Source organism: Sus scrofa, chromosome X, assembly GCF_000003025.6.
Source record: "Sus scrofa isolate TJ Tabasco breed Duroc chromosome X, Sscrofa11.1, whole genome shotgun sequence".
In the NCBI taxonomy this organism is placed as follows: domain Eukaryota; kingdom Metazoa; phylum Chordata; class Mammalia; order Artiodactyla; family Suidae; genus Sus; species Sus scrofa.
Window position 1 is genome coordinate 114,328,917 of NC_010461.5, and position 25,483 is coordinate 114,354,399.

General features: G+C 43.0%; 1 protein-coding gene across 13 annotated transcripts in view; it reads right to left on the reverse strand.

Moving 5' to 3' along the window:
- Positions 1 to 25,483, reverse strand: part of MCF2 (MCF.2 cell line derived transforming sequence) — a 98,025-nt gene that overhangs the window by 70,835 nt on the left and 1,707 nt on the right. For 8 of the 13 annotated variants that reach the window (XM_021080105.1, XM_013986464.2, XM_013986462.2 and 5 more), the window contains exons 2-4: positions 13,600 to 13,668; positions 7,493 to 7,607; positions 6,332 to 6,422 (exon numbers count right to left, since the gene is read on the reverse strand). In XM_021080105.1, the coding sequence (XP_020935764.1) occupies positions 6,332 to 6,422; positions 7,493 to 7,607; positions 13,600 to 13,668 (275 nt within the window). Of the gene's footprint in view, positions 1 to 1,019; positions 1,498 to 6,331; positions 6,423 to 7,492; positions 7,608 to 13,599; positions 13,669 to 25,483 lie in introns of those variants that run through there. The other 5 variants (XM_021080109.1, XM_021080111.1, XM_021080107.1 and 2 more) reach the window with 4 other exon arrangements.

Sequence of the window (25,483 nt, forward strand, 5' to 3'; positions counted from 1 at the left end):
TTTGTGCTAAGAGCTTTATTAGAACGTAAGTCATTTACTTACCCACTGATGTTCACTGTCATTCAACAATAAAATTCTTACTGGTGTGTTTCCCTTGTCTTACTTTCGATTCCAAGTGTCCTTTTTTTTTTTTCTATGACTGATTTTTACTTTCTTAATTTTTGTGTGTTGTCTTGATTAAGTAAGTAAGACATAACATCAAAAGTGTCTTCTTAAGTTTTGAAAGAAAAAGGGTAGCACTGAAAACCTTGATGACGACCAGTTAGGTATCCTATTAGCTAATGTTATCTCACATTTCTCCAAAATACATCTAAATATTCCTTCGGAAATTTGCTGGGAACTTAGTATACAACCAAAAAAGAGAAAATCTGAGATAGAAAAGAGTTTGAAATGTACAAAAAGGAGAGATTTCTAAATTCTAGCCTATCATGAAAAGTCTTTTTTTTTTTTTTTCTTAAAAAAAAAAAGTTGTCAATAGGCTAGAATTCTGCATCTTCAAAGTCTGAGTTTGGGGAAGAGTTGAACTCAGAAAGATTTCAAATCCTCAGACTTCCATTGGTTCACCTGTACAGCAACACCCAGGGAGGGCTGCCTTTGTAAATGCGGATGAAGTGGCCTCCAGATCTGTCCATGACACTACACTGTACTTGACCATGGTGAAAGGAAGGATGAGTCCTTTTGTTAGGTATTATTTTAACTAGTGACTTCAAGCCATTCTGCCAAACGATTCAAAATTGTTCATACTATCGTAAACACAGAACATGAGTAATGGTGCTTCCTCATAAACTTGACCACATTTGAGCTTCTGCAATGCCATTCTACCGCCTTGACTCCTTCACACAGCTCTATGCCCACATCACAGTCATCCCATCACTGCAACCCATGCAAATACAAGTCTCCATTCTCGCCACCTGTCCTTAAAAGCCCCATTCAGCAGTTTGTGCTATAGCACCATGCTGCAGCATCACTGCACTTGAACTTGGGGATAGGTTTTCCAGGACTGCAGGCAGAGCCCTTACCGCATTCCTTCTGAACCTCATCTTGCCTCTCGGGGGAGTTGCTTCTGCCATCTCGCCTATACACAATAACACTCTTCTTTTCCAATCGTCAATGCAACATTGATGAAATATGAGCTGCTTCTTAGGTAGTATTTAAAAACGGCAGCCAAAAAGCTCTATCAAACAAAGCTACCGTAGCTGCTTCCATTACCACCGTGGCAGCACTGCAAAAAAACCACTATCCCTGATTAGTCAGCTGACAGCTCCTTCCCCGCTGCTCATTGTAATTCACGGTCGACACATTCCCCCAATTACTTAGCTTGATTGAACCTCGTGGATTAGCTGGTGCTGGACTGCACCAGACGATCAGGCTTGACCGAAGAGTGGAGGAAGGAAAAAAAAACCCGACTCTCCTCCTAGGGGCTAGATGGGACTGGCTTTCTCTTCTGCGCAGTTTGATTTTTAAGGTGGAATGCTAAGAATCTTTGTGAAGGTAGTATTAACAGATATCTTTATTCTTCTCCTACCTGGTCTGTAACTTGAAATTCAATTGTTTTTTTTAATTAAATTCTATTCCGGGTTGAGCCTTGTGAGAGGTTAACAGTTTGGGAAATTTTGTTATCTAATGATAATCTAGAAAGAATAGAACATGCAAAAAAAAAAAAAAAAGAATAGAACATGCAAACTTTCTAAGATGGATAGGATTCTCTCCCAAATGAACATTTCCCCAAAATGTATAATGAAAAAAAAAAAAAATCTTGTCTCCCATCATTGTGAATAGAGTGCATAGGGTGTTTTGTTTCTTTTTTTTTTTTTTGGAATCTAGAAATTAAGGTCTTCAAATTAAACTATCTAATTACTTCATAGACACTAGTTTAAAATAATATACCAGAGGAGTTCCTGCTGTGGCACAGTGGGTTAAGGATCTGGCATTGCTGCAGCTGTGGTGTAGGTCACAACTGTGGCTCGGATTCCATCCCTGGCCCAGGAACATCCATGTGCCTCGGGTGTGGTCAAAAAAGAAAAAAAAAATACCAAAGACGGTTAACACCCATCTATATACAATGGCAATTTTCACCAGAAATCTTTTCCTTTTTAAAATTTTTTTATGGCCATAACTGAGGCATATGCAAGCTCCTGGGCCAGGGACGGAATCCACGCCACAGCTGCGGCAACGTCAGATCCTTTAACCCACTGCACCAGGCTGGGGATTGAACCCATGCCTCCATAGCGACTCAAACTGATTCAGTCAGGTTCTTAATTCACTGCACCACAGCAGGAACTCCAGGGTTTTTTTTCTGAATGTCATCTTTTGCTCTTGAAATTAGTTTGTATTCAATATCTACCTCTAGTGCAAACAGTACCCAAGGGCTCTTCATGGTGAAGATATAATTAATGTGCTTCTGAGTATGGGTATGGAAACACATACCATAAGCAGGAACGTTTAAAATGTCCAAAAGAAACACTTTAACCTACAGCCAGTTAGGTTTTATCATCACTCGCACCCCCACTCCTGCCCGGCACCATGATTTGGACAGTTACGCAAATAAAGGGACCTTGAACGCAGAGCTCTTTGCTGGGCACCTGGCACATTTCCCCACTGAGAGGGCACCCCTGGGAAAGCATCACCCCCCAGGAAACAAGTCGTTATTCTTCTGATGACCCCAAAACACTAGTATCAAGACTGACTTATGTATTTGTATTTTAGGAAAAAAGAGACCCCTGTTCCAACCATTTGATTAATCAAAAATAAAATTTACCGGAGTTCGTGGCACAGTGGTTAACGAACCCGACTAGGAACCATGAGGTTGTGGGTTTGATCCCTGGCCTTGCTCAGTGGGTTAAGGATCCTGCGTTGCTGTGGCTGTGGTGTAGGCCGGCGGCTACAGCTCCGGTTCGACCCCTAGCCTGGGAACCTCCATATGCCGCAGGTGCAGCCCTAAAAAAGGCAGAAATAAATAAATAAATGAAATGAAATTTACAAAAAAAAAAAAGTGGAGGCCATGTGCCAACCAGTCACTTAATGGAAATTAATTTCATCAAGTGGGTAGTTTTGGCCAAAAGAAAAAAGCTGGGCTAGATGATTTAAAAACGTTTTATTGTAACTAGTGCTATATTTAATACAAAACAAATTGATTACTGTCATAAACTGAAGTCTGCTCAACAAGCCCAAGGACCAGTCCTAAATGCCAGAGCACAGGAAACAGCTTCTACATCATTCAGCCCCAATGATAGGACTCAACAGTACACGGAGGGCAGAGGTACCCTCTGCAAAGGAATTTTACCTTTTTCTTAAAAAATAAACCAAATTTCTTTTTCTATCCACAAGTCACTTGGAAATGAGAAGCAGCAGCAGATGGAAAGGTTACTAACTGGAATCCATGAAAATTCAAACCTTGCTCCAGCTCTTTCTAACTTAGCTCTTTGACCCTGGATGCGTCATATAACCTTTCCAAAGTGTGTATATCAATGTAATTTCCTCACCTATAAGACAATTATAAGGATAGCTGCCTGCAGGACTTAATCAGGAAACAAAGAGAATCCACGGTACTTGATAAATGTGAATACTTCTGAAAAAACACAAATGGGAGTTTCCATCGTGGCTCAGCAGTTAACGAATCTGAGTAGCATCCATGAGGACTCAGGTTCGATCCCTGGCCTTGCTCAGTGGGTTAAGGATTGGGCGTTGCTGTGAGCTGTGGTGTAGGTTGCAGACACGGCTTGGAGCCAGGAGCTATAGCTCTGATTTGACCCCTAGCCTGGGAACCTCCATGTGTCACAGGTGCAGTCCAAAAACAACACAAATGTATGATATGAAGTCAAGGTTTGATTGTTTTTTTTTTCTTTTTACAGCTGCACCTGTAGCATATGGAAGTTCTTGGGCCAGGGGTCAAATCAGAGGTGCAGCTGCAGGCCTATGCCAACAGCCACAGCTACACTGGATCAGAGCCGCATCTGCGACCTACACTGCAGCTTGCTGTAACCCCCAAGTGAGCAAGGCCAGGGATCGAACCCACATCCTCATGGATACTATGTTGGGTCCTTAACCCACTGAGCCACAATGGGAACTCCTGACTATTTTATTTTGATAACTGGGGTGAATGAATTTGGTATTAACTCTTCTCTCCACTGCTTATGATTAAACACCTCTGTTATCAGAAATAAACAAACCACCTTGCTGACTTGCCCAAGATGAGGAATAATTCATACCAGGTATGGGAAGAATAGGGATCTCATTCGTTTTACCGCGCGAGTGCCCATGTATTTCTTGCACTCACCAGAAAGTTGGTAGAGCAAAAAGAACACTGGCTCAGAAGTCCAACAACCTAGACTTCTGTCCTGCCTTCACAACTAAATCGACTGTGTCTGGTCCGATGTCAGGACACAAAGGACCACTTTCAGATGGCTGATGATAGCGCATATTCTCCAAGCAAAACATACGGATTCCCAGCTCTGCTGGTCTGACAGAAGGAGCTGACCGCACGCCCCTTCGGCAGGTAATCCCACTCTTAGCAGCTCAGGAGGCGTCTCTGTGTTCCTCGCCTCCCTCTTCTTCTATGAAAGACAAGTGTCAGACAAGATCCAGATGAGCCTAACAACGTAAAAGATCATCTTGGCTGCGGGCAGGGCTGCGTCTCTCATACTGTCTCCTTTAGGGCAACTGTTCTCTCTGGGTCTTGGGGATCTAGGGACTAGACTGCAGTTGGGGAGACATGTCATTTGGCAGGTGTCTCACTTTCCTCTCTACCCCAGGGGTGAAAAATGTCTAGGAAGACAGACATCAAAAATGCTCAAGCGCTTATTTCCGGATGGTTGGATTACTGACGATTGTCTTAAACCTTCTTTCTGCTTGTCCGCATACAGTGAGTATACAACACAGCGACTTCCACTGTTTAAAAAGTTCCAATAAAAACTTGCCTTGCTTTCAAAAGCACAGCGGAATCTAACATACAGCACAAATAACTCTTTCTGCAGAAAAGAAACTCATGGACTTGGAGAACAGACTTGTGGGTGCCGAGGGGGAGGAGGAGGGAGTGGGATGGACTGGGAATCTGGGGTGAACAGATGCAAACTATTGCCTTTGGAGAGGATAAGCAATGCGATCCTGCTGTATGGCACTGGGAACAATATCTAGCCACTTGTGATGGAACAGGATGGAGGGTAATGTGAGGAAAAGAATGTCTACATGTATGTGTGGCTGGGTCACCTTGCTGTACAGTAGAAAATTGACAGAACACTGTAAACCAGCTATAATGCAAAAAATAAAAGTCATCTAAAAAAAAAAAGAAAGAAAGAAAAGCGTAGTGGACCAAGAATCTCTTCTCACTCAACTTGAACCATAACCACTCATTCTTTCCTATTAGGTTTTTTTCCCAATTTATTTTATATTGGAGTATAGTTGATTTACAATGTTGTTAGTTTCATGTGTACAGCAAAGTGATTCAGATATATATATATATATATATGTATATGAACACACAGATATACATACATCCATTCTTTTTCAGATTCTTTTCCTATACACGTTACTACAGAATACTGAGTTCCCTGTGCTATACAAGCTCCTTGCTGTTTATCTATTTTATATATTACAGTGTATATCTATTAATCTCAAACTCCTAATTTCTTCTTCCCCCTCCACACTTCCCCTTTGATAACCATAAGTTTGTTTTCTACGTCTGTGAGTCTATTTCTGTTTTGTCATGAAGTTCATCTGTATCATATTTTTTTGTTGTTGTTGTTGTTGTTGCTATTTCTTGGGCCACTCCCGCGGCATATGGAGGTTCCCAGGCTAGGGGTCGAATCGGAGCTGTAGCCACCCGCCTACGCCAGAGCCACAGCAACTCGGGATCCGAGCCGCGTCTGCAACCTACACCACAGCTCACGGCAACGCCGGATCGTTAACCCACTGAGCAAGGGCAGGGACTGAACCCGCAACCTCATGGTTCCTAGTCGGATTCGTTAACCACTGCGCCACGACGGGAACTCCTGTATCATATTTTAGAATCCACATATAAGCGATCTCATATAATATTTGTCTTTCTCTAAACTTCACTTAGTATCATAATCTCTAGGTCCACTGATGCTGCTGCAACAGGCATTATTTCATTCTTTGATGGCTGACTAATATTCCATTGCATATACGTACGGACTAGGTTTCATTTGGGGTAGAGCTGTTTAGCTCAATCTCCTCTACCAACTCTTCTCTCTACTTTCCAGCCTGCCCACCCCATCTATCTTTATTGTCTTCATCAGTATCAAAATAAAATTTACCCCCCTCCAAAAAAAGTAGGTATAATGCAAAAGAAAAATAAGAATAAATTGGTACTTACTGAGATTTTTTGGAGAGAGATTTTGAGAGAAGACCAGGTATCCAACCTTCGATCAAGAATAACAGTAAATCGGGAGTCAGATCCATTTTGCCTACAAGATAAGAGGAAATAATATGTTCTTCTTAGTACTAACCCAAATTTCCTAGATACGTCCTCACTCCTGATTTGGATTTGGAAGGCTCTCACAAAGTCCTCACTACAATGGAAAACCAATTTGATTCCATATTCCACTGCTCACTATGTCAAGTTTCTTTTCTGTCACCAATGTCAATCTTTTAAATATGCAAGTAACAGTGTAATGCAGGTAGGCTCTTAGAGTTTGGCAGGTGGAATACTGCGATTTGGTCATGGGAAAGCCTTAGAGACAGCTGTCCTTCGTGTCATCAGACTTCACCTGTCGTGGCAATCCATCGTGAGCCAATGATCCACTCACTCATTCAGGAAAACAGTATTAAATACACGTTCCTATTCTTGCCTGCTCCTTGAGCGAAGGCAGTGTCATGGATAATAGAACTTTTATTTTCCCTAAAAAGACCATTTTCAAGATTTAAGGGGTGCCGTATAAATTTCATTTTCCGAGATGTGATTTTAGTTCATGAGACTCTTCACAATATTACCATCTTAGATTTGTGCCTTCTTAGGCTTCAGGATGAATAACTGGAAAAATGTTTCCTTGAAAGAATTTGTTTTCAGCCTAAACAAGATCCTTAAGGAAGCTTTTGAAACTTTCCCCTTAGAGCATTCTCATCTCAAATGATTTCTAATATCAAGAAGTTACTCCTAATCTATTCCCATATCACTGGTGAGTCTGTTCAACTTTCAGTCTTATTTTATCCTTGGAAGACATGAAGAATAGCTGTCTTTTAGGCAAATTAAAAGCTTTATGTATGACTATAATTTTCAATCTATGTTCTTTCGCATGAGGACAAAAACTTCTCAGCCCTTAATTTTGTTTTCACAGAGCCTCAGTATAATTTTTATAGCAATTTAGGTACCTAACAGCTTCCTCTTCTAAGTCATTTCTTATCTACTCTGAAGGTGAGTCTTACGATCATTTACAATAATAATAAAAGCCACACTAAAAAACCATTTTCCTGTTATTACAGTCAAATGGGTATCTAACATAAAACAAATTGAAAAAAATGCAGCGAAACACTGCACCTCGCAATAGACGTCAGGTAAGTCAGCACTTTTGCTATCACTTCTTCTGGTATGCATCTGAAATTACAATTTTCTGGAAACGTAATGATCCAAGCATTGTCCTTTCCCCGGCCACCTAAAACAGTATAAAAAGCAAAATTAACCTTTATGTGACAACAATGCAAGAAAGAGGATTTTAGATTTGAGAGGGGTGGGAAGAAGATAGTTTGGGGCCAATGCAACTTTTGTAAGGATGAGGTTCTCCACAGAAACCAAAACAGTGCGTGTTCCTGCTTAAGTCTAAAGGGTGGCAGAGTGGTTTCAAAATGAAAAAAAGGAAGGAAGGAAAGAAGACAGGAAGGAAGAAAGGGAGGGAGGACGGGAACTGTATCTAGTCACTTTCGATGGAACACGATGGAGGATAACGTGGGAAAAAGAACATATATACGACTGGGTCACTTTGCTGTACAGCAGAAAATTGACAAAGGGAGGAAGAAAGGGAAGGGATGAGGAGGAAGGGAGGAAGGAAGGCGAAAGAGAACAGAGGGCACAATGAGTAAATATAGTCAGAACAAATATGGAACACGTACAATAAAAATAGTTGAAAATACAGCAGATCGCTCATGTTGAACAACCATGGGTATTGGGCAATAACTGTTTCTAGACCAATGCTATGAGCCTAAATTCAAAATGAGTAATTGACAGCTTGATAGCAAGTGGAAACCTTGATAAAACTGACCACTTAGATCACAGTGGGCATGAAGGAACACAGAATACAAACTACAGGAACTAAGCGACAGTCTAAAAGACTGATGGAAGAAACAACTCACACAATAATAGCAACGATGGTATAGGAATCTTACTAATGCAAAGAAAGACAGACCACGAATTTTCCATGGGTTAAAATTAAGCATGCGCCCCACTCCACAGTCCTCTTTGCTGCCTGGAGGATAGAGAACAATGAGAATGAAGGGCACCTAAATGCAGGGATGAGCCTTAGACGTGTCTAAGGGACCAGTCTGTAGCCAGCCTAACACCTGGGCACAGAGTAGGTGCTCAATAAATGTTTAGGGCTAAGTGTGAAGGATTGTTTTAGAAGGAAAGCTGCAGGGTGGCCTGTGAATTTAGCTTGCTAAAGACATTTTTTGAGAGGTTTAGTTGTAATTCTTATTTGGCTGAATTTAAGGGAATAAAGATATAGGATATAAAAAATTCAACATACAATAAAGCTATGACAAAGGCAAAAGAGATAAAGTAGAGGGATAACACAATTAATTCCAAAAGAAAGCAAAAATGGAGGGAAAAAGGAGTTCCCATCATGGCTCAGTGGTTAGCGAATCCGACTAAGAACCATGAGGTTGCGGGTTCGATCCCTGGCCTTGCTCAGTGGGTTAAGGATCCGGCATTGCTGTGAGCTGTGGTGTAGGTTGCAGATGCAGCTCGGATCCCGCGTTGCTGTGGCTCTGGCGTAGGCTGGCTTCTACAGCTCCGATTCGACCCCTAGTCTGGGAACCTCCATATGCCACAGGAGCAGCCCAAGAAATGGCAAAAAGACCAAAAAATTTTTTAAAAATGGAGGGGAAAAAAAACAAAGAACTAATGGAATAAATAGGAAACAAAGAGTAAGATGAGAGATTTAAACCCAGCCATGTGAATAATCACATTCAATATAAATGATTTTGACACTCAAAGAGATTATCAAAGTTCCCGTTGTGGTTCAGTGGGTTAAGAATCTGCCTAGTATCCATTAAGATGTGGGTTTGATCCGTGGCCTTGCTCAGTGGGTTAAGGATCCAACGTGCAGGGAGTTGTGGTGTAGGTTGCATATGCGGCTCAAATCTGGAGTTGCTGTGGCTGTGGCCAGCAGCTGCAGCTCCAATTCAACTCCTAGCCTGGGAACTTCCATATGCTGCAAGTGTGGCCCCCCCAAAAAAAGAACAAAAAAAATTAGAGATTATCAAATTTGATAAAAAAAAATCAAGACCCAACTATATACTTACTACCTGCAAGAAACACATTTTAAATATAAAGGCACAATGCATTAAAAGCAGAAAGATAGAAAAGGATGTATCATAATACCAAGTAATCAAAATTAAGGCATCTAATTTTTAGACAAGTAGATTTCAGAGTCAAGATTTTACTAGATACTAAGAAGATCATTTGATAATCAAACAGCAGTAAATTAATCAAGAGGACATAATCCTAAGTGCTTACGTATCTCATAACAGAGCTTTAAAAGACATGAAATAAAAATGGATAGAGCTGGAGTTCCTGCTGTGGTGCAGTAGGTTAAGAGTCCAACTGCATCAGCTCCAGTAACTGTAGAGATGTGGGTTCAATGCCTGGCCTGGTGCAGTGGGTTAAAGGATCTGTTGTTGCCAGAGCTGCAGGTGTAGGCATGGCTGCAGGTCAGGTTCAATCCCTAGCCCAGGAAATTCCATTATGCCACAGATGCAGCCATAAAAAAGCAAAGAACAAAAAAAATGAATGGAGTTCCCGTTGTGGCGCAGTGGTTAACGAATCTGACTAAGAACCAGGAGGTTGCAGGTTCGACCCCTGGCCTTGCTCAGTGGGTTAAGGATCCGGCATTGCCGTGAGCGGTGGTGTGGGTCGCAGACACAGCTCGGATCCCGCGTTGCTGTGGCTGTGGTGTACACTGTCGGCTACAGCTCTGATTCGACCCCTAGCCTGGGAACCTCCATATGCCGCGGGAGCGGCTCAAGAAAAGGCAAAAAGACAAAAAAAAAAAAAAAAATGGATAGAGCTACAAGGAATAATAGACAAATCCACAATTTTAGTCAGAAATTTCATGACCCCTCTCAATAACTGATAGGACAAGTTGAAGAACAATCTCACCAGTGTGACTTCATTGATGCTTCTAGAACACTCCATTCAACAAAAGCAGAACATGCAGTCTCCTCTAGTGAACTTGGGAAAAGATCAAATTAATCCCTTGCCTTAACCTTTTTTTTTGGTCTTTTGCCATTTTCTTGGGCCGCTCCCGCGGCATATGGAGGTTCCCAGGCTAGGAGTCGAATCGGAACTGTAGCTGCCGGCCTACACCAGAGCCACAGCAACACGGGATCCGAGCCGCGTCTGCAACCTACACTACAGCTCACGGCCACACCGGATCCTTAACCCACTGAGCAAGGCCAGGGATGGAACCCGCAACCTCATGGTTCCTAGTCGGATTCGTCAGCCACGATGGGAACTCCGCTTGCTTTAATCTTCATCAGTGGAAAGTTGAGGGAGGGCCCCCATTCTCATAGTATCTTCTGAATCAAACTAGACTTCAGTGTTAAATCAAATGATGACAAATCTTTATAACATTCTAGACTTAAAGAGCAAGATGAAGAAAAATATTCATGAAAGGGCTGGCATCCACCCAAGAATTTTAAAGGACATCAAAGGAGAGACTTGTACGACTCTGAACCAAGAGATTTAGCCAACCATGAAACAAAGGGCCCCCACGGGCAGAGTAAGATGCAGAACTAGCAATATTAATATATAACACATAATGCAACATATATATCACATAACTGTGACTTGCCAAGAAGCACTCAGGCCACCTTTACCTATCAAAGGACGCAAAGTTGGTTCCTATAAGGGCAAACCGTCATCTACTAATCTATAAACTGTTATTACCACGGAGCACCTACAAGAGCTATACTAGGTAGTAAATATGTGAGAAAAGAGCAAAGAAGATATTTATATTCTAAATTGGGAGGTTTTCAAAGTTCCTGATTTGGCACAAGGGAAACGAATCCGACTAGGAACCATGAGATTGCGGGTTCAATCCCTGCCCTTGCTCCATGGGTCAAGGATCCGGCGTTGCGGTGAGCTGTGGTGTAGGGTGCAGATGCGGCTTGGATCTGGCGTTGCTGTGGCTGATTGGACCCCTAGCCTGGGAACCTCCATATGCCACGGGTGCGGCCCTAAAAAGCAAAAATAAAATAAAACAAAATAAAATGGAAGGTTTTCATCATTTTTCCCATTGGGAACCCCTTCTTCATAAGGAACCATAGGCAGAAGTATTTTGAAAACGACTACAACAATCAGATAAGGAAGAAAATTATGGAGCGGGGTCTGGGCGTTCCCGGGGGGGTTCTACTTGGAACACAGTTTGAAAACCACTGATGGGCTTCAGTAAAATACAGATCACACACTTATAACACTTAGAGAATAAAACATAAAACTATATTAATTAAGTCACCACTAATTCACAATTACCGCTAATTATAATCATTAAAGCAGAGAGGCCAGACTGAAGTGTCCAATTAGGATCATCTATAAAGTAAACGCTTGTTTAGTAAATCGAGCATGTAGGTATCATTTCAGGAGAAATAATTACACTGCTTAAAAGAAACACGATGGTCTCTCGTACTCCGAAAACACCTAAGACGTATTTTCATGCAAACAACACATATAACTCATAAATTGTTCTTATCTGTTTAATATAAGAAACATAAGGGTAGTTTAACTGTATAGTTCAAGTTATTCGAACACCTCAAAGGCATTTTCTTGTCTTTAAGCAAAACTTTCCCTAGATATCTGATCAAATTAAAAAGAGAGGGGTGGTTTACCACTGCTCTAGCTCAAAATAAATAAATAAATAAATAACAGTACTAAGCAGCATTATTCACTAGAGCCAAGAGGTGGAAGGAATGGATGAATGGACAAACATATGTGTTCCATCCACACAGTGGAATATGATTCAGCCCTCAAAAGGAAGGAAATTCTGACACATGCTACAACACAGAAAGGCCTTGAGGACATTACACGAAGGGAAATAAACCAGTCACAAAAAGACAAACAGCACGATTCCACTCATATGAGGTACCCGGAATAGTCAAATAGCTAGAGACAGAAAGTAGAATGGTAGCGGCCAGGGTCTAGAGGGAGGAGGGAATGAAGGGTCATTATTTTTTTAAGGGGCACATCCGCAGCATATGGAAGTTCCCAGGCCAGGGGGTTGAATCCGAGCCACAGCTGTGACCTACGCAGCAGCTACGGCAATGCCGGATACCTTAACCCACTTCACCTGGCCGGGGACTGAACCTGCACCTCCCGCAGCAACCAGAGCCACTGCAGTCAGGTTCTTAACCCACTGTGCCACAGGGAGAACTCTGGGTTATTTTTTTAACAGGTACAGAGTCTCAGTTTTACAAGACAAAACGAGTTCTGGAGGCGGATGGTGGTGATGGTTGTACAACAATGTGAAGAGATTCCACGACACTGAACTATGTATGCACTTACTAGTTAAGAGGGTAAATTGTATGTTGTGTGTATTTCATCACAATATTTAGAAGTTATATACAAATGCATACACACATACAAATACATAGATGCATTTTAGAAAAGTAAACTTTTTCAGCATATTTAAATGAAATCCAGGAGTTTCCGTCGTGGCGCGCAGTGGTTAACGAATCCGACTAGGAACCATGAGGTTGCAGGTTCGATCCCTGGCCTTGCTCAGTGGGTTAAGGATCCGGCGTTGCTGTGAGCTGTGGTGTAGGTCGCAGGCAAGGCTTGGATTCTGCGTTTCTGTGGCTGTGGTGTAGGCCGGCGGCTACAGCTCCGATTCGACTCCTAGCCTGGGAATCTCCATATGCCGCGGGAGCAGCCCAAAGAAAAGAAAAAATAAATAAAAAGACAAAAATAAATAAATAAGTGAAATCCTTCAACAACATGATACATGCAGCTTAACTGGGGTAACTTGACAGCCTCTGTCATGAACATTTACGTGCCCAGAGCTATGCTGAAGGGAAAGCCTCTAAGAAGCCACCCGAGAGGCCACCCTCCTCTCACTCAGCCTGCACCCTGCACCCTGCACCCTGCACCCACGCAGGAGATGTATTTTGCTCTCACCCACCCTGGAGCACCAAAGACTTGCCCTAACGTCCAGTGCACAAGGCTGGTAAAGACTGGCTTTAATCGCACACCTAAACATACTTACATTCTCTAATTGCTCCCTGCACGGGCGTTTCTCCAGCAACTACATGCACAGCGTAGAAACGCTCACTCGAATATGTGCATTACACAGCCCCTTATGGAAGAAGGACCAAACTCCCTACGCTAAGAGATTCATACAGTTCATCTGGTCTCAACATATGACAAAGTCTGCTTACCAGACAGGAAGGCGATGTCTTGCATTAAGAAATGGCTGATGTCCTTTACACGGAGGAGCACCTCGGTTTCTGACAAACGAGAAGGGGAGAGAAACAGCGGACACGTTAGAGGCCAGCTGGGAACGCGCTCGGGACCTCGCATCGTGCCGGAAAGAACTCTGGGGGGGCCCGCAGACCTGTGTCTCCAGACGCACTGCTGACCTTCTCTTTATTCCTCAGCCTCATAACACGGAAAGCGCCCTGTTGAAAATAGCGCTGGGTAAGTCAGACCAGCGTCCTAGTTCTCAGGATCTATGCCCGGGACATCAACCACTCTCACTCGCCAGAAAGCCCGGGCCAAAGGGCCACACTCCAGGACATCCAGATTTCTCTAAAGGGTACAGAGGCACCGAGAGACACTGCCGCATATTTCTGATAATGCTTTTCACTCGGCAAAGCTTTAGTAGCGATTACAAAGCACTTTGGGGATCTTTTATCTTATGGGATCCTTAAAATAGCCAGGAGAAAGGTATTATTGCCCCATCTTGTAGGGCAGGAAACGAGTCAGAGAGACCTGGATTCCCATCCCAGCTTGTTGTGTCTATTGGGGGCTGGACAAACATGGACAGGTGACTTAGCCTCTCAGAGCCTCAAGTTTCCTTACCTGCAAACTGAGCATATGCTAAGATCTACTTCACGGGGTGCTGTGCCCACCGGATGCAAAGTAACTGGCAGCAAAGTAACTCATCTTTGATTGTTAAACACATCCCTGCACTCTCCAACCTGTTTGAGATGTCCCAGATCGTAAGTGCTAATTTGGAAGGTTCAATTCCAGTGAACTCTCCAGGGGCCCCACATCAAAGTCCGCCACCTGCCTCTGGTCCATGAGCAGGGATAACTTGTTCAACAAAAACAGGTCATCAAACTCAGCTATTTTGGATCGTTGGGTTTAAGACCTGTGGTTCCACACCTCTCAGAGAAGCCATATTTTCCACTTGCTCTCTGAGACAAAGGGCCTTCAGGAGTTCCTGTTGTGGCTCAGCAGTAATGAACCTGACTGGTATGCATGAGGACACGGGTTCGATCCCTGGCCTTGCTCAGTGGGTTAAGGATCCAGCATGGCTGTGGCTGTGGCATAGGCTGGCAGCTGCAGCTCTGATCTGACCCCTAGCCTGGGAACTTTCATATGCCGCAGGTGCAGCACTAAAAACAGAAACAAAAACAAAACAAAACCAAAAAAAGGCCTTCAAAGCCTGGGTCCAAGGTGGTGTCAGGCTGATGACACGTCGCCCTTCTTGGTAGATGTGGTTCATCAGGGCCAATCCTGCTCAAGGGGCACAGTTGAGTTCTCAATTGATCCACACAAGACAGGGGACTAGGGGCTCTGTTACAGAGCCTCCTGCTGCGTGCACGCGTGCATGCATTCACGCGCACGCGCACACACACACACACACACACACACACACATACACACACCCCTGATTTGAAACATAAATTCAAGAACAAATTTACCTTCATAAGATACATACCATTCTATACTTCTACAATACTTCAATAAAACTCTTTAAAAATCGAAAAAAACAAAAAACAAAACCATGAAGGGAGCCTTAAATGACATGATTCACACGATTCAAGTAAATGTTAAAACTTTTTTTAAAAGATACATGCCATTAAAAATACGGCCATTTGTCAGGACATAAAAATCAATTCCTAAAAATGTCTTGTAATTAAAAAAAATATATTGGCTCCTGTATGTCCCGGGCTTCACAACCAGACTGCCCCAGATTTTTACACTGCTACATGTTTCTTCAGATAAAAGCAAGTGTTTGTGACCGTCTCAAACACGGGTGACATGCTGACATTTTTAGGCCTGGAGACCTGCAGGATGGATGAGATGCGGGTAATACAAAGAGGACTAGAACTTTCTCTGCTCTCTGAGGCCTGCACAAGCAGCAATGCCCCAAACGTGTTCTACCGTTGAGATGAGTGCATTAGGCGTTAAAATATTCCTGCAGAATAAGGCCCAAATTTCTCCCCTGCTCCGATCAGTAGAAAATAGCTATCAAGATAAATTGAGGAATTTTATGTCAGATGGCAGATCTGAAAGCACTAATGTCTGCATCCTGATTCCTCCCGTACCATTCAAGTGCTTGTGCAGATGCAGAAACTATGTCCACTTACTCTACAATCGTTTTAATCCATTCACGTAACGAGAGAGGCATCAGGGCATAAAAGAAAAGGCCGAGGGCTGACAGTGGAGCAGCTCCGGGATCTGGGGCAAGTCTCTCCCTACCCCTCACCTCATCACCCTGCCCGCATCCCCCTTTTAGAAGTGAGGGCACTCCAGCAAATGCTTTCTAAAGCCCCTTACATTCTCTGAGCTCCAGCAAGAGGTCAAATCCACAGCTGTAAGGGAAATACACTGATGTCTCTATCGTCAAATGTCTCCCACAATTATGCCAACAAAAGAATATTTCCATACCAATGAAAAAGGATAAAATAATGGCTAAAAAAAACAGACTCACAGGTATAGGGAACCAGGTAGTTGTTACCAATGGGGAGTGGGGAGGCGGGAAGGGATTAAGAGGTAAACACTACCATGTGTAACATAAATAAGCAGCAAGGCTACATCATACAGCACAGGGAATACTGCCAAGATTTTACAAAAATATAAAGGGAGCATAAGCTCTAAAAATTATGAATCATTATGTTGTACACTTGAAACTTACATAATATTGTAAATCAACTATACCTCAATTTTTTTTAAAAAAAGAAAAAGAATGGTTAAAAGAGAAGATGTTAATACTTTAAGAAATGATCAAAGTATGGGTTGGAAACAGACTGAAGGGAGCGGAGATAACAGGAAGGGGAAGACAACACGGGGTTATCACTGAGTAGCCACAAAAGATAAGGTGGGCTTGTTGCTGGGAACAAAGAAATTGAGACAGTAGGGACTTTGGAGCAAGCTGACACTGAGTTAAACGAATAGATGAAATAATAACGATATAAATGAAATAGAAATGAAGAAAACCATAGAAAAGATCAAGGAAACAAAAAGCTGGTCCTTTGAAAAGATCAACAAAATTGATAAACCCTTAGCCAGACTTCTCAAGAAAGAGAGAGGACTCAAATCAATAAAATTAGAAACGAACAAGGAGAAGTAACAACGGACATCACAGAAATGCAAAGAGACGACTATAAGCACCTATGCAACTCTATGCCAATAAAGGAAAAAACCCAGAAGAAAAGGACAAATTCTTAGAAAAGTACAATCTTCCAAGACTAAACCAAGATGAAATAGAAAAGATGAATGGACCCATCACAAGAACTGAAACGGAAACTGTGATTTAAAAACTTCCAACAAACAAAAGTCCAGGACCAGACGGCTTCACAGGTGAATTCTATCAAACATTTAGAGAAGAGCTAACACCTCTGCTTCTGAAACTATTTCAAAAAATTGCAGAGGAAGGGATACTCCCAAACTCATTCTATGAGGCCACCATCACCCTGGTACCAAAACCAGACAAAGACACCACAAAAAAGAAAACAACAGGCCAATTTCACTGATGAACATCGATGCAAAAATCCTCAACAAAACACTAGCAAGCCACATCCAACAAAACATTAAAAGGATTGTACATCATGATCAAGTGGGATTTATCCCAAGGATGCAAGGGGTCTTCAATATCCACGAATCCATCAGTGGGATACACCACATTAACAAACTGAAGAATCAAAACCATATGAGCCTCTCAATAGATACAGAAAAAGCTTTTGACAAAATCTAACACCCATTTCTGATCAAAACCCTTCAGAAAGTGGGCAGAGAGGGAACCTACCTCAACATCATCAAGGCCACATGACAAACCCACAGCGAACATCATTCTCAATGGGGAAAAGCTGAAAGAATTACCGCTGAGATCAGGAACAAGACAAGGATGTCCGCTCTTGCCATTACTCTTCAACATAGTTCTGGAAGTCCTCGCCACAGCAATCAGAGAAGTAAAAGAAATAAAAGGAATCCAAATTGGAAAGGAAGAAGTAAAACTATCACTATTTGCAGATGACATGATACTATACCTAGAGAATACTAAAGAAAACTGAGAGCTCATCCATGAATTTGGCAAAGTCGCAGGATACAAAATTAATACACAGAAATCGATGGCATTTTTATACACTAACAATGAAAAAGCAGAAAAATAAATTAGGGAAGCAATCCCATTTACCATTGCATCCAAAAGAATTAAATACTTAAGAATAAACCTACCTAAAGAGACAAAAAACCTGTACTCTGAAAACTGTAAGATGCTGATGAAAGAAATCAAAGATGACACAAAGAGATGGAGACACATACCATGCTCTTGGACTGGAAGAGTCAATATTATCAAAATGACTATACTACCTAAGGCAATCTACAGATTCAATGCAATCCCTATCAAATTACCAAGGACAGTTTTCACAGAACTCGAACAAAATATTTTAAAATTTGTTTGGAAGCGCAAAAGACCCAGAATAGCAAGGACATCCTGAAAAAGAAAAATGGAGCTGGAGGAATCAGGCTCTCAGACTTCAGACTATACTACAAAGCAACAATCATCAAAACTGTATAGTACTGGCACAAAGACCGAAATATAGATCAGTGGAACAGGATAGAAAGCCCAGAATTAAACCCACGCACCTACAGCCAACTAATCTATGACAAAGGAGGCAAGAATATACAATGGAGAAAAGACAGCCCCTTCATTAAGTGGTGCTGGGAAAATTGGACAGCCACATGGAAAAGAATGAAATTAGAACACTTCCTAACACCATATGCAAAAGGAAACTCAAAATGGATTAAAGGCCTAAATATAAGACCAGATACTATAAAACTCTTAGAGGAAAACATAGGCTGAACACTCTCCGACATAAGCCACAGCAACATCTTCTCAGATCCACCTTTCAGAGTATTGACAATAAAAACAAAAATAAACCAATGGGACTTAATTAAACTTAAAAGTTTCTGCACAGCAAAGGAAACCCTAAACAAAACGAAAGACAACCCACAGAATAGGAGAAAATATTTGCAAATGAAGCAGCTGACAAGGGATTAATCTTATAAACACCTTCTGCAGCTCCATACCAAAAAACAAACAACCCCATCAAAACATGGGCAGAAGATCTCAACAGACAATTCTCCAAAGAGGACATACAGATGGCCAAAACCACATGAAAAGATGTTCAACATCACTCATTATTAGAGCGATGCAAATCAAAACCACCATGAGGTACCACCTTACACCAGCCAGAATGGCCATCATCCAAAAGTCTACAAACAATAAGTGCTGGAGAGGGTGTGGGGAAAAAGGAACCCTAGTACACTGTTGGTGGGATTGTAAATGGGTGCAACCACTGTGGAAAGCAGTATGGAGATTCCTCAGAAAACTAAACATAGAACTACCTTTTGATCCAGCAATCCCACTCCTGGGCATCTATCCAGAGAAAACCACGACTCGCAGAGACACATGTACTCCAATGTTCATTGGGGCACTATTTTCAAAAGCCAAGACATGGAAACAACCCAAATGTCCATCGACAGAGGAGTGGATCAAGAAGATGTGGTACATATACACAATGGAATATTACTCGGCCATTCAAAGGAATGAAATAACAGCATTTGCAGCAACATAGATGGACCTAGAAATTACCGTGCAAAGTGAAGACAGTCGGACAGTGAGACACCAACATCAAATGCTATCACTTACATGTGGAATCTAAAAAAAGGACACAATGAACTTCTTTGCAGAACAGATACTGACTCGCAGACTTTGAAAAACTTATGGTTTCCAAAGGAGACAGGGTGGGGGGTGGGGGGAGGCGCCGGAGGTTTGGGATGGAAATGCTATAAAACTGGGGTGTGATGATCATTGCACAATCACAAATGTACTAAAATTGAGTCATTTAAAAAAATAAATAAAAAATAAAAGTGGGCAAAGAATCTGCACAGACATTTCTCCAAAAAGATACACAAACAGCCAATAAGCACATGAAAAGGTGCTCAACAACACCAGTCATTCAGGAAATGCAGAAAGCACAATGTGAAACCAATTCACACCCACTAGGATGGCTGGAATCAAACAGGTGGAGAATACCAAGTCCCCAGAAGGATGTGGAGAAGATGGAGCCCTCGTACAATGATGGTGGGAATGTCCAATGGTAGAGCTGCTTCGGAAGTCTGGGAGTTCCTCAAAAGGTTAGACAGTTACTCTGTGACAGCAGATCCACTCCTAGATATGTACTCAGGAGAAGGGGAAACACGTCCCCACAAAAACGTGTATGTAAGAATAGTCATAGCAACATTATTCAAAATAGACAAAGGGTGTCAATAATTCAAATAGCTACCAACTGAAGAACAGATCATTACAATGTGCAGCCAGATAAAAGAATGAAGTACTGATCCATGCTACAACATGGATGAAACTTGAAGACATTATGCTTCATGAAAGGAGCCAGGCACAAGAAATCACATATTATGATTCTATTTATCTGAAACGTCTGGAATAGACACAACTATAAAGACAGAAAGTCTCTTAGTGGCTGCCAGGGGCTGCTGGAAGGAAAGGGGGAGTGATGGCTAATGGCTATGAGGGTGTCTTCGGGGGACGATGGGCAGGTTCTCCCCTTGCCCTGACGAATGCACATCCCTGTGGTTACACCTAAACCCATCGAAGTGTATACTTGAAACGGGTGAAGGGTACGGTATGTGCGTTACATCTCAATAAAGCTGTTAAAAACCTAGAACGGGATCCTGTTTTCCCCTTTGCCCTCTCGTTAACAAAACGCCTTTCTGTTCCTTCTGCCTGGGAATGGCTCTCCTTCCCTTTACAGATGAATGCAAAAGATTCTCTGACAACAGAGGAGACAGATCTCCAGCAAGTTGCCGGCTCATAACTTTCCAGAGACGAACACATAAATGTAAATTATAACTGCTGCTAAGAAGTCTGCTTTCCCAGCATCTGCAGGTTTAACCAGCTGACTTCTTCTTGGCAGAGGTGACACCGTCATTGATAAATACTTGAAAGACAGAAAGGACATAATCTCTCTCAAAGAGCCCATTTCAATATATTAAAGTGCCATTACATTTGCTAATCCACCTATTTTATAAAGCCCCAAACTTTATTGTGAGGATTAACTGGTCCTTCTTTCCAATTTGCCATCGGCCTTTGATTTTTTTCCATTACAACATGATTTTATTTACTTTCTATTTTTTGATAATGATCTTCATTTTTTCCATTATAATATGATTTTTTTAAACAGAAAATTATCCCAGTTTGAACTGATCAAGGTCTTCTCAAATGGAAAGCCATCATGGCTGCTTCATATTTCTACGGAAGAAAGAATAAGATGGGAAGGAGCTCAGCTACAGCATGCATTTCAGCCATATGTGATGAAAAGGGCTCATTTCTGATACCCATAAGAAAAGGCTCGTTTAGCACTGAAGTTGCAGCTTCCCTCTCCAGAGAGGAGAGCTTTAATCAGTGGCCTCTTTACCCCCAGGCACAGATTAGGTTGGTTCCAGACTGTGAGCAAAGGAACCTGAGTCAAAGTGACCTGTGAGCCAATCTGACAGTGCAAACATTTGAACAACAAACTGCAGGAATGAGCTGTCTTTCCGGAGCACTGCTTCCGCGTGTGCCCTCTCAAATGCTGTTGAGGTCGTCCGCAAGTCTTCCCTGGTGGGAAACAAACCAGTCTCTTCTCTACCCAGGTTCACTCACCCAGGCAGTAAAAAACCCCTGGTCCCTTCCTTTCTTTTCTTTCCTTTTCTTTTTTTTTTTTTTTTTTTTTTTTTTTTTTTTTTTTTTGATGTGGAATCAAATCCTTGTTCCCAGAGCCAGGATTGAACCCAGGCCACAGCAAGGAAAGCGCCAAATCCCAACAATCCTAATCACTAGCCCACCAGGGAACTCCCCCAGGGTCCCTTCCTTGAAGGCCAGATTCCTACATCCGTTTGCCAGCCCAACATCTCTGCGTGGACATCAAACGGGCACCCCAAAGTTAGCCGGTCCCAGAGCCCATACCTGGTGCTCCTGGTTTCCCCTCCCCCGGCTCCCCCTGCAGGTGTCCCCATCTCCATCGGTGCCAATTCCTGCCATTTAATTCTTAGAGTCATCCTAGATGCCGCTCCGAACCATGAGCAAACCGTGTTGGCTCTCCCTGCAAATTATACCCAGGCTCTCACCACCCCCATCACTACCTCTCTGGTTCAAGCCACCGTCATCAATCCTTGGAGTCTCCTGACAGGTCTCCTCACTTTCACCTGCGTCTTCCCTTTATCTTATTCCCTACGCAGCACCCAGAGCGATCTAAGTCACCCCTTTGCTCAAAACCTTCCTATGGCTCCTCACGTGACTCCGGACAAAAGCCAACATCCTTATCACACCCTCTAGGATCCAGACCCACTACCTCTCTGGGCTACACACACACACACACACACACACACGTCCTCCGTTCTCTTCCCATTCCTTTAATGTGTCCATACTTTCTCATCTCAAGGTCTCAAGGTCTTTACTCTGACTGTCCCCTCGGCCTGGAACATTCCCTCGGAGCCCCCCCCGCCCCGATGTCCTCCCCCCCCCCCCCCGCGCCCAGGTCGTGGCTCAGTGTCACCTTCCCAGTGCTGAAAGGAATAGGAGGCCAGTCAGACCCTTACGTTCATCAGGCATAAGCAAGGGAGGGCTTGGGTGAAAAATGAATGAGAGGAAGGGCTCTGTGACCCTGGCCTCTTGCCAGAAGCCAACGACCTCCTGGCCTAGACCTTGGCAGTGATCCGATAGGAGGCATCTCCCTTAGGGGGCTGACCTCGGCTTCGGCGCGGGGCCGGTGAGGAGCAGCGTTTTTATGGAGCCCCCCGGGGTGCTTGCTTGAGAAGATGCTGGAGAGGGACATTTGCCTTCACTCCTTGGGGTCAGCTCTGAAGACTGAAGTGCCTCCCAGTGCCAAGCACTTGCGGGCATGCTCGAGAAATGCAATGGATACAATGCATCTCCATTTTCTGATGGATTCTGAACACGTTTGTTTTACACGAAATAGAACATTACAATTTCACGTATCAGGATAACTCAATTTATGAGAACACGGGTTTCACTGATAACTCATTTCAATTTAGAAGTAGGAAAATAAAAATAAAAAGGCTTTAGGAACTGAAACAGGCTGATAAATACAGACAACAAATTAGTGGTTACCAGAGTGGAGAGAGAAGAAGGGAGGGGCAAGACAGGGAAAGGAATGAAGAGGTACAAACGACTAGGTATGAAATAAGATACACGGATGTAACACACAGCACAGCAAACATAGCCACTGCTGCGTAATAACTTTGCATAGGGTATAATTTTTTTTATGGCTGGACCCGAGGCATGCGGAAGTTCCTGGGTCAGGGGTCGAACCTGCCCCACAGCAGCAACCGGAGCCGCTGCAATGACAAGGCCAGATCCTTAACCTACTGAGTCGCAAGGGAACTCTACTTTGTATGGAGTATAATTTATAAAAAATATTGAATCACTGTGTTGTACATCTGAAACTAACATAATACCATGAGTCAACGATACTTCATTTTTTTGGCTGTGCCTGCAGCATAGGGAAGTTCCGGGCCGGGACTGAACCCACACTGCAGCAGTGACAGCACTAGATCCTTAACTCACTGAGCCACCAGGGAACTCCTACTTCAATGTTTTAAAAAAGCTTTTATGTAACCAGAAGAGAGGTCACAGAGTCCGAGTACTAATGGTCATACACATTAAGAGAAGCAGACTCCCCACAACCCTAGTCATAGTCTATGTACTCGTATTCTGCAAATAACGCTAACAAGTTTAGTTGTTTCCTAGCACATAACAACAAAAGGGGCAACGAAGGAGGTAGCTTAGAGGATTAGGCAGTAACTGCTGGGTTGGTAGAAAGAGTTAAAATAACAGCAGCAAGAAATGAGGGGATATACGGAAAGATTAGAAAACCAGGCATTGCAAATTAGAGGCAGAACGATCTGTGCCCAATTTAATGCAGGGACAAACAGACCTGCCGCAGCTTAGGAGCCCTTGAGGCAACACTATATACAGCAAATTAAAATAACTAATGCCATTATAAGGATAATCTTGAGTCATCAAGACAGGATGCAATCATCTCCAGGTTCAGTAATCAGGAAGGTAAACTTTCTGAAAAGCTTTCCATCCAAAACGGTTAGAGATCTGGGCGAGGGAAAAAGCCAGGCACTAAGGCGCTGAACCTCAGTTACCCAGAAAATCAGTTCTATGGAACGACTCAGAAATCAGTGTTGCCCAGTAAATGACCCATCATCACTGAAATACGTTTTCAATGATGTATTTGCATGAACACTAAGTTGCAGTGTATACTGAATATTAACTTTTGCTGTGATGTACACATCTTCTTGAGCTAAACTCTGACAAAAGCCAAATTTGCAGTGACCAGGTTTTCACAACTACTAATCTGAGTTATCTGAGGTTATCTTAGATCAGTATAGTTTGGGTTCTTTTGTCCTGCAAGGAATGCAAAACCTTTCTTTCCCCCACTTCCGCCCCCAACATCAGGTAAGGAAAGTGAGAGGGGTAAAAAAATCCTCTACCTAAGGGCACGTTCGAAAGGTAATTTTATAATAAATGTGGGCTGCATCTATGCTAGACTTTCTGAGCTATGAAGATAACCCACTGAAGTAATTTAAGGAAAGAACTTCACGGGTGAGATTGTAAGAAACAAGATTCACTTCTTCCCAGCTCCAGACCTATTGGTCGGCTCTGAGTGTTCCGCCTAAATCACGCATCCAAAACTAAACCCCAAATTTCCTCTTCCTCCTCCCTTCCCTGCTATATCCCAACCTCTCTTCCCATCCCGCCATCCCATCCAGAAACCCGGAATTAACCTAGTCTCCTGCGCTGTCCTTCAAACCTCGAAATCAAGTCAAATCAATTCTACCCTCTCATTTCCTCAAGCTTCTCCCCTTCTCCCCATTCCCAGAACTGACTTAGTTCGTGTCTTGGCCCACGCCTGCCCAGCTTGCTACAACTGCTCTCTAACTGGCCCCCTTATTCCCGGTCTTCTTCCTCTCTGCGGCACACTCCACACACTGTGTCCTTCACACAGCCACCAGATGGCATTTCCCAAAGCAAGACGCTCCACTGTGCAATGCTGCTGTCAACCACGGTGCACAATGTGCCTGATACAACCCTAGCAAGGGCGTCGTTCACAGTTCACAGTTTTGCAGTGCACAACCTAGACAACGGTACATAGCGGCCTTGGTTACAACACTCTGGTGGCTCCTCCTGGCCCTACAAAGTAAAGCCCTCTAATATGCCTTACAAAGGGCCTGACCCAGCCTCTGTCTACCTCCCCAAAGTGATCTCTCTCCTGTATTTTCCACACTTTACATTCTAATCATTAAAGAAAGAAAGAAAAAGTTTCCCAAACATGTGATGCCATCCCCTTTCTCCTTGTTTTTGCGCATCTTATTTCCTTTGCCTGATTACCCCTCCCCACCACCCTCCATCCCTAGCCCCAGTCCACCTGGAAATGCATGCGCATCCTTGAAGATTCAAGTCACACATCACCTTCTCCCTGAAGTCTGCCCTTAGCTAGGGCCCTAAGTAGAGTTGCTCATCCTCGCTGCCCACGGCAGATGCTGCACAAGCAGGTGCAGTTAGCTTATTACAATGTAGCATGTCCTATAGGGAGCAGTGTCTAAACGGTCATTACCGAAACGATCTCAGAAAGTTCTGCACCACAGTGAAAAGCCTTGTACACATATTTCTTAAACAGATGAACCTTTTTTAGATACATGAAATCCTTTTTACACATAAAACTATCCCACTAGGGTGCGTGCCCTAACATCCTAAGCACAGACCACTTTCAGGCCACTCCG